Below are 10,416 nucleotides of genomic sequence, written 5' to 3'. Positions count from 1 at the left end.
GTTCGGTTCCCACGCCTGCGGCGTCTTCCTCGCGACGAGGAGAGAGAGCTGGTGTGTATTTGAGTGAGGGGGCGGGGCGGGGCGGGGCGGGCAGAGCTCTCCCTTCGCCCCCCCTCTCTGGCCCCGCCCCTCGGCTCCTTTTTTTTTTTTATGGAGCTCGTGCGTGCTGCTAAGAGTGAGTGGGCGGGGCAGAGAGGCTACGCTTGTGTGTGCGTGTTGCTGGCTGGAGGGGGAGCGGTTGAGATGTGTGCGCGGGGGCGCGCGCGCGCGCGTGTTGTGGACACATTGGCTAGTTCTCGCGAGAGTAGGAGTTTTAGCGAGAGTTTGTGGAAGATGGCGCCTGTTGTGACAGGGTAAGTGTGGGGGGGTTCGTGGCATAGCTCCTTTGGGGTCGTTTCCTCAGGCTCTTAACTGGGCTGCCTCGCTTTCGCCTCTCTCTTGTGGCTTCTCGGCTCCGGATTTAGGTGGGAATTTCTTCTCCTGCCCGTTGGGGCTTCTTCGCTTGGGGACCGGGGATGGGGGGGGGCGAGGCCGCGTCGCCTGGTCATTGAGGGCTGGGGAGTTCAGTTGCCGGGGTGGCGTCGGGAGAGTCTTCGGTCAAACGTGCGTCCTTCTGTGGGTTGGGTCCGAAAAGGTCTGTACTGCAGGCAGCCTGTTCAGAGTTTATAGTTGAAAGGCGTGGGGAGTTCTTTTCCTAACAACATGTGAAGGAAAGAAACTATCCTCTGTGTCAGGCCACTGTTCTGTTTAGCCCAGCACTGCGTGTGACGTGCCCTACAGATTCACCCCCTGGAACAGAAGTCATGATGTTCCCTGCCCCACTTCAGCGGCAGGAGGAACTTAAAGAATCTGCTCTCATTGTTTTTTGGGAGGCGGGGGTGCATGTTGCTTCTTCCATTTTCTAAGAGGAAACGAGGTTGAAAGAAAGAACCACAAAAATTCAGGTGGGGCATCTGATACTTCTGAGGGTGTGCATGTTAGTGTCTGTAGTAAAGCACAGCCCTTTTACGTGAGAACTGTCACTTAAGCCCCATGACTACATGGTTAAGTTGACCATTGAGCATTACATAAGGAATCTAATTTCCCCAGCTTTGTTGCAGCACATTGGTGACCCATCCAGGTAGCTGAGTCGTTCTCTGAAACTGGTTGGTGCAAAGGCATGTACCCTTTATATTGTGAATTTGATATATGCAGCAGTGGGAGGTCCACTGTCTCCTCCTGTGTTAAGCATTGGGTGACTGTAGCGTATTGAACACATCCCAATTTTCTCTATATGGGCCCTCTTGTATCACAGCAGTTAATGAACTGTGTTGCTTCATGGTTCTCTCCAAGCAGTTAATGTTGTTGTTGATTCTGCAAATCCCGGCTGATCTGAGACTTCATGTGGCAACAGAACTTAGTGATTTGGGGAATGGGGCTAGCTTTCAAGGTAGGGGGTTTCATTTAGACCACATAATTGTGTTGAAAGTAAATTACTACTGGTGAATGGGCACGACTCTATTATATAGAGATAACTGTTTTTCAAATATTGTGGAGCATAATTTGCTTGGCCTGTTGACTACCTTGCCTGCAGACTTGCACTGTTTGGGAATATATGAAATGGAAGTGTGTCTTTTATTTGTATAGAATTTACTTCTGCAAAATGTCTCTAGGATTAGCACACTGATTGTTTTGTAGGAACAGTCAGCAAGATGTTCGATTGTACTTTAATGAAGTAACATAATACAATTCTTGTTTAATTTTATTGTCATACATTTTCTCTAACTTTTTGTCATTTCTTAAAGGGAGATCTTTCTATTCCTTTTGTTTACAGTGATAAGGGATTGCTGTTGCTTTTCTTCCCCCTCCCCCATCAGGGCAGCAAGATGAAAATAGGCTTTAAAATGCTTGATTCATCTTTTCTGTCTCACAATTATAGGTTCACTCTGTTCAGTATGTCTTTTTTTTTTTTTTTGCTGAATATAAATTCCTGCTAGAATACTCCACTGAATTGCAGTTTCTCATAGCTTTAGATTGTTACAAATTATGAGATTGTGTGCAAGTGAAGGTGAGAGCACCATGTATTCTGTAAGTATTGCCTTAAACATTATTCTGGTGGTTGAATCAGGAAATCTGTTTTTACGTGTTAACTTCAAAAATCTTGTGGAATCTGCTCAGTTAGTTTGTGCCTAGTCTTTTGAGAAGTGAGTTACTAAGATTGTAAAGATTAGTATCTTTCTATTAGCAAGGTTCTACAAAATCATCCAAACTAAGAACTCTTGCTTGTAAACATTTAAAATTGCTACACCTATCACAATACTAAAGTAGCTAGTTTTTTAAATGAAGTCTTGAAAATGACCTGGTACAGTATTCTGAGAAAGGACTGGTTTCTTCTTGAAAATGTTTTCTGACCTTAGTTCAAACCCGTTGCAGTGTGTAGGAGAAGTATGGCTTTCAATTCCTAATTTACTTAATTTCAAGCACGTAATACTTGCTTTCACAGCTTTAAAGCTATATCCTAAATGCTTACAATGTAGCATACCAACAATTATGTCTGTGCAATATTGCAAAATTTGATGTTACTCAGAATTGTAATGACAAATTTAGCATTGGAGGCATATATACAACTGTGAAATTATATTTCATGCCTTCCTCTAGTTACTGAGTAATTGTTTCTTTCTAATCTGTTAGGAATGTTTCCAGTTACTGGAGAACAATGTAGAAAAATTAACTTTCCCAAATTTCAAAGTTGTAAGTTCAACTTATCTGTTTGTTACATTTGTATCCAGCTGTTCTTTCAAGGAAGGTCAGACTTACAGCAACCCTGTGAGCTGGATTAGGCTTGCCCAACGCCACCCACTGAGCTTCATAGTTGAGTGGCGAGTTGAACCTAGGTTTTCCACATCCACATTCAACACAAGTTGATGTAGTTGGAACAGAAATTTGGACCTCACAGTGGGAATGATGGGAGTTGAAGTCCAAAACATCTGGTGGGCACTAGGTTGGGAAATGATGCCCTAAAAAGTTATCCAAGTGAGGATGTTTATTTTTTCTTGCATTTAATAAACAACAAAACTAAAAAAAAAGTACCCCATGTTAATTTTTTGTCTCAGTATGCTGGAAGTACTTGACCTGAAATATTTGAAGGGAAAAAATTAAAGCACACCTAACGTGGTTTAAATGTTATACAATGTACACATTTTTATTAGAATACAGTAGCATGTACTTCCTTTACATTGTTCAAATTTAAGGGGGAAAACAAGTACTGGTACTGAAAACTGTTGAAACACCCAAAGAACTGTGCATGATATGCTGACAGCCACTCATCTATTTCAGTGTTCAACTCTGGTCTGCTGAGGTTGCTGTGGCACTTCCACTGCCCCTAATTATTAGTTCCATTTTACACTGATACATATATGTATTTCAATGACATAAGTGTATTTTCTCACATACTTATTAGAGATAATCACCTGAAAAAATTAATTACAACTTTGAAACTGCCAAGGTCACCTAATATTGTATTTGCTATTTGGCACTCATTCATTACTAATTAACTTAGGAAATGGAAAATTTTCCATGGAAAAATAAAGCACAGGAAAATGTTCTGCCCCACATAACTGATTTCAAGTTTTCTTGATTAGGTCTCCTAATTGGCAGCTGAGGATAACTACTGCAAAGGTTATTTGTATGTACTGTTTTTCTGTTAGAAAATCCAGTTACAACTTGAATTAAGTTATGATTACTAATTGAGATTTGTGAAGCTAAAATGAGACTAAGCAAATTAGCTTACCTCTTTGTTTTTAAATGAGAGGAATGATTAGAAAATTGGCTCTATTAGAAGTGCTCTCCACTCGGGATCTCATTGTTTTAGGCACTGTACATATACAGGAAATATTTCTGAATATAAGAGAAACAAGAGCACCAGATGAATGAAATAAGTGAATATGCTAAAGTAAGTGAAGGATTGTGTAGCAGCAGTAGGAGTGTGGTCTGCAGACTAAAGAACTTATTACATGGATTCTTTAGCATTTAGATATTAAATGTTGAAAAAATTGTATATTTGTTTTGTTCCATGTGCCAGAGAAATTTGAATAAAATATTCATATCTTAGCCTTAAGTATCCCTGCTAGTAGGATATGCCCACTATCCCTTTCTTAGCCAGTCATTTTGGTATAGGTCTCTTCCCACCCCAGCACCCCTTTCATATGATGCTATATTCATATTAGGTGGGGATGAACAAGAAGGAGAGGACAGATGTAACATTTCTGGAAATTTTGAAGTCATGGAAAAAAAGACTTCAGAGGGAGGTTTTGCAAAAAAAAAAAAATGAAAATGAAAAATGCCCTACTTATCAAACCAAAACCTATTTTACTGCTTTAACACAATGCTTAAATGATAAGTTAGCTAGCATACTGTCCCATTTGACATACTCTTGAAATTTACAGAAAAATTCTATGCAAGCTTGTTTTTTTTTTTAGTGTTCTCCCAAGCATTGGAAATATTGAAAATATCCCTGGGTGTGGGTGAGCCAGAAAAAAAAAATCCCCACCTGGCTTTCCTGCAAGCCTTCACAACTTGTGAAGTTGGGGATGAGTCTGGCATGGTGTGGCTTCAGTCAAAAGAACTTTATGCGCTACTTTCAGATTAATACACTGCAATTTCCCACTGATGCTCAGTAATTTTTATGCACACTATGCAGGTAACATGGCATTTTTAGAATGTTTTCTTAAACTATCTCTGTTGAATGTTGTAAAGGCTAGGAAGCATTATTTTAAGGAAGTATTTTATTAGGAGAGGACAGAATAACCTGTAAGATAACCTGATTGAGCAGAGGAGTATGAAAAGAGCAGGTGGGAACATCTATTTAAGCCTTCTGTTCGTCTGTGACAAGCAAGGAGGCAGCTATTGGGAACGTTTTTGAACCTTAGGTGGTATATATTCTCTGTGTGTGTTGTGCATCACCTTGGGCACTTGTAAAGTTCTGTTCTGCTGCTTCTACTTGTTGAAGTCACTGATGATGTAGTGGGAAATATTGTCATTACTGATCTATTCTTTCTTTTGATTTGATATTCTTTGACGGTAATCCTGTTTGGTGACTAAAGGCAAGATTTTGCAAGCTGGCTGGTTCTCACTTAAATGGCTACTTGAAGACTCAAGGAAGGTTATAATGTATCTAAAACCTGCAAAACACCACAAAACTTCTCTTTAAGGTTTACAGTTAAAATCTGAACTAAAATCTTCCAATATTAATTTGCCATGGCTGTTCCAATGTTTTCTGAAGATGCTTGGACATTGATGATGACCAAGCATTAGAGTTTTCTTCATTGTGAAGCAACGCTTTAGAAACCTCCCCTTCTACATGCCTTTGTGGATGCTCCAGTCACTGTTCTGTTGAAATTGTAATTGCTGTGCTTTTACCTATGCAGTGTACAAACCATTTAGAGTTTAATAGTTTAAAAATGATGGTCCAATATATGCCTGTTGCATATCTGTGAAGAAGTGTATGTTAGCTAACCAGGATCCTGAGTAATTTCTCTCGATTAATATAAAATTGCATCTAATATAAAATTATATCTAATCAGTTTATTTGTATGTCTCTTTCTGATTGCTGACTTACCATGTTACTCCCTCTTTTATACAGGATGAAGAAACCAAGGGTTATTGCCTTGTTCTAAGTTTCAGTTTTCTTGTTTACACATTTCACTGTCCTTTATTCTGTGAAGATGCTATGCATATAAAGAAATGAGCTGCTTTATGCTGATTTAGACCAGTGGTCAATTTAATTTCATTTTTTAAAACTTTACTTCCAGTTTGCTTTCCATCTAGTAATGTTTTACAGTACTCTTGAAAATTCTGAGAGCTATTTCACACATTTTTCTTATATAAATGTAGGAAAAGTGTCATGTGTAAAGAGGTACAAAGTCTCTAGGTGATTTTTTAACTAGAGAAGCTGGGAATTGAACCAGATGACTGCAAAGCTGTACTCTATTGACCTATGCCTTATGTTGGAGAATTGGCATTGCATTAAAGTGTGAAAACTTAAGACCTCCAGTTCTTTGTTTATAGCAGAGATGTTGGGCCCCTTATTGTCCAACAAAGAATTATCTTGTCATCAAATTTATAATGCAAAGGGTATAGTATCTCAAATGTGTTCTCCTCTTCACTGCTTTAATACCTCTCTTTAGCTTTACGTACTTTCTCCAGGCTTATGCTGTACAAGACTAGGGCTTCATCTCACTGGTTGTGGAAAGATGGCTTGTACTTATTTTTGAATTGATACTGTGTTCAGGGCTCAAAAAAAGGTTTTGGAGTGGCTAACAGCAAATAAAAAATGTAGCTCTAATGGTATTCCGAAAGCATCAGGAAAATACATTTAATCATTTCTGTACTGGGGACTTGAAAAATAATGTGAAATTGGCTTAGGTTAAAATAATTTTCTGTAGTTAAAGCCATCACTCTTTCATCAAGATTTTGCCTTTCTAAAGAGTTGCTTTTGCTGGCATTCTCTCTTCCTCTGGAGTCTAAGCTCCCCCATCTGGCAATACATTGCACTTTACTTGGTTTTCTTCATCTGTTAGAGGGTTGGTAGCGGATTCTGTTTTATAGGATTACATTCCCATAAGAAATCTGCACCTAGACCACCATAGTGTAACCCATTCCAATAAATTCAATAAATTTGAGGAGTTTAGTGAAACATTTTGGTTTACATGGGAGGAATGTCTGCTTCAGAGTGAAGTGGCTAGCTTTAGGTGGCTCTACTAGGGGCGGGGAATAGATAGAGGCAGGAATTGGTGTCTGAATTGGTGTTCAGAAAGACTTTTAGGGCACATGTTTAGACAGAAACTCCTACAACTCCCAGCATGCACCAGACTGCCTCAGGTGTGCTTGGAATTGTAGGTCTTTTTTCTGTTTAAACATGCATAGGATTGCACCCTTAAAGTGTTGGCTCTAAAAAGGGAAGAGGTCAATTTCCACTTTGCTTCAAGTAGCAAAATGTCTTGGGACTCACTGGGTTACTGGATGCATTGTTTGGTTTTTAGGCAGGAATCCCCTTCCTATCTGTGTCAATTAGAGCCGAGTTGAAGTATTCAAATTTGTAAGTTGTGAGAGGGGGTGACGCCCTAAGAACTTCGGAGAGTGATTTTACATTTTAATATGAAGAGGCTGAGGTTTTTTCTTACCCTATTTCCCCACTCTTCCCAAAATCCTTGGCAGCTTGGCTGTTACCTTCAGCTCAGCTGCATTCCTGAGACAAAATACCCATGGGATTGATGCTGTGTAATGACTCTGCATCGTGGCATTCTTGGGAAAAACATGGGTTTTCCCATTGGCTGCAAGTGTCTGTGCAAGTCCACTGGTACCTGGCTTTGTGTAAAAGGCAATTAGTGACAGGCAGAAGGATGCAGTAGCAAGGAGTTAGGAAGCAGGTAACTGATAGCCTATCAGGGTGATAACCTGCAGGACATAGGATAGCACACAGGACTCTGGAAGTTAGGACTGAGTGTAAACACCCTCTGCCATTTCCTGTTGCATTAGGGGGTGGGAAATTTTGGGACTATTTCAGCTATTGCAGCAATTTTTTTTGGTAAAGGTACTTGGGGTTGGGGCTTGCTTTTGACAGAAGAACGGATCCTTTTTCTTAAACTTAAAACAACATTTGTGCATTGGTACATTTTTTTACCTCCTCACAGTAGCTGGTGGCCACTGTTTTCTCCCAGTGGAATGCCCTGGATGTATCAGCTACAACTTATTTCTGGAGCCTGCCACTTCAGTCCTCACAATGTCTTGGAGTGATGACTCATTCAGAGCATTTGGGGATGGGGAGGATCGCAGCCACCAGGTGGCTCTGCCTGTCACACATTCCAGTATTTTATCTAATATTTTGAATGAAGCAGGGGTTATGGACCATGGCATGTGGTTACTGGTCTAATACTACTCACAGCATGCAAAATATTGCTATCTAAAAATGGAATAAATATTTCACTTTATCTGTGGAATTCTGTTATCTATAGTAAGAGTTGAATGTAGGAAAATAAATATAAAATAATGCCTTAAAACATTTCTAGCATTTTAAAATACTTATTCAGCTGAACAGCATGGATAAGAAATTCTTAATTCTGTCCCTGGATTTATTGTTCGATTTGTTGCTTTTATGTTCATTGTTTTATGAATGTTGGCTGTTTTATTGCTGTATCGTTTTTTTCTTAATGACCTTTATGGTTGTAAGCTGCCTTGTGAGGACTCCTGCCCTGAAAGGCAACCTAGAATATTTTAAATAAAATAAAAATATGCTAGGGTAGTTATACACATTCTACCTTTTTTCAGGCCACTCTAATAATTGTGCCTGCCCTTCTAATTGCATGAATTGTTAAGAGTGTAGAATAATTGTATCATTAGCTCATGTCCTGATTTGTCTTTCTGAAAAAAATTAATAGCTTCTGGTTGGAGTAGTGGGTGCTCTCTGCCTTTGGTTGAATTACAGTGGGCAAGTTTGCATGTCATGATAAGCCACCCTGAAAATAAGCCATGGTGGGTTGGTTGGTAGCTTATTAACCCTCATTACTCCCAACAGATGATTGGGTGCTCTGCTGCTTAGCATAGCTTGGTTCTCCCTTATTCCACTAGACTGCTTCCTGCACATATCCTAGTGTCCTTTGCAGTACAACCTCTCTCTTATACTCATTCCCAGAAGGGAAACTTTTCCAGCTTCTCACCCCACTCTAATTGCTACCCCTTTTTGTGCAATTTTTCTGTCTGCTACATTTTTAAAAATTATTTTTCATTGCTTTGGAAGTGTGCAAATGGGTTTATTTGGTTTTTCCTGTTCACAAGTATGCATATTCACCTGTCTGCTATTTACTTTTGTTTTATCTGCAGTACGGATCAATGTCCCCTGTGTATGTGTTGAAATCCCACGAGTCAGTTTATCCTCTCACTGCATTATGTCTCCAACTGGCAGTTGTCAGTTTCCTCGCCACACTTTGGCATTTCCCTTGACCCTGAACTCTGAAAGCAGGCAGGTGTACTTACGGTGGGAATATGGGTTTACTTAATGCACAGTTGGGTCCATTTTTTAAATTTTATTTTTCTGTCATTTATAATTAAATAAAAAACAAACTGATTTGCACAGTAAGTACACCCATAATCCTGCAGTATGTACACCCACCCATATGAATAGCAACATCTTGTTCAGCTGCCACTTTTGGAGTTCACAGTCAAGGGAAGCCCCAAAGTGCTGGAGGAAACTGACAAGTGTCAGTTGAAGATGTCAATGTAATCCTTTCACTATATTACAAGTGGGGTTTCAACACATATGTATGGGATATTGATCTGTACTGCTGATAAAACTAAAGAAAATAGAGGGCACATGAATGTGCACACTTGTGAACAACAGAAAAATAACAGTAAAAAATAAACCCATTTATGTACTTCCAAAGCACTGAAAAATAATTCTAAAAAAAGTTTGCGACCAAGTTGCGGACATTCCCAAGTGTCATTTCTGCACGGGTGGAGAGCACTGATGAGGGAGGCAGCAGTAGTGACATGGTGAGGAGTGGCCATGTTCTCTGCTGCTCTTGCCAGGGGGTTCTGTAGTTGCTTGGGACAAGCCATCGTGCTGGGTTTGCACATCATACCAAGCCACCCTGAACAACCAACAATAAGCCATGGGTTCTCAGCGTGGCTTGTGCATGATTAACAAACCATGCTGAAGAAATTGTGCTGGGTTTGGTTGTAACAACAAGCCACTCGGAAACAAACAGGGGTGATAAGCCATGGTGGCTTATGTCATGTGAACCAGGACAGAGTGAATTAAGTAGCAAAGCTTTTGAAGTACACTGGCATTTCTGCTCTGTCACTAAAATAAAAACAATTCAGTTGGCTGTTAGAAGCATTAACCTTATTAAAACCAAAATAAGCTACAACAGCCGTCATGAACTCGGTGCCTTGCAGACGTTTTGACCTTTAGCTCCCATCAGACCCAGCCACCATGGCCAGTGGTCAGGAATCCTGGGAGTTGTCATGCAAAATATCTGGAGGGCACCAGGTTGGGAAGGCTGGGCTACAGCACTTAAAATATGAGTGTCGTTTAGTTTACAAGTAGAAAACAATTAAGGAACATAAAACAAAGGAAGAAATGTGCAGTGGCAGCTGGACACTTCTTAAAAGTGGCTGTGAACAAGGATGTCCCCCTTGCTCTGCCCATTTATTCAGCCATTTTTTAATTCCACAAGGCTTTTTATGAGTAGTTGTTTATGTTGATACATTTCTTGTTTAATACTGTGTTGATTGTGTAATATTGAAGGTATTGTAGACTATCTCAAGGAGAAGGAAAAATGGAAGAAGCCACTGTGGCTGCCCAGGGGGCTCACTGACATGTACTGCAGATGGAACAAGGGGGACATAAAAGAGTGTATATATAAGGATGGTGAGAGAAAG

General features: G+C 40.0%; 1 protein-coding gene across 8 annotated transcripts in view; it reads left to right on the top strand.

Moving 5' to 3' along the window:
- Positions 1-295: 295 nt before the first annotated feature.
- The window catches only part of RBPJ (recombination signal binding protein for immunoglobulin kappa J region), a 56,351-nt gene continuing 46,230 nt past the window's right edge, over positions 296-10,416 (top strand). For 4 of the 8 annotated variants that reach the window (XR_014792186.1, XM_084856984.1, XM_084856981.1 and 1 more), the window contains exon 1: positions 514-10,416. This exon is cut by the window's right edge. Coding sequence is in view for 2 of the 8 variants with exons in the window: in XM_084856985.1 (XP_084713111.1) it covers positions 334-353 (20 nt within the window). In the remaining 6 variants the exon portion in view is untranslated. Of the gene's footprint in view, positions 354-513 lie in introns of those variants that run through there. The other 4 variants (XM_084856985.1, XM_084856983.1, XM_084856980.1 and 1 more) reach the window with 4 other exon arrangements.

Source organism: Heloderma suspectum, chromosome 5 (assembly GCF_057233095.1).
Source record: "Heloderma suspectum isolate Gila_16-S chromosome 5, 16-S_ref, whole genome shotgun sequence".
Lineage (NCBI taxonomy): Eukaryota > Metazoa > Chordata > Lepidosauria > Squamata > Helodermatidae > Heloderma > Heloderma suspectum.
Note: the sequence above shows the minus strand (reverse complement) of the source record. Positions and strands in the feature narration are given on the sequence as shown.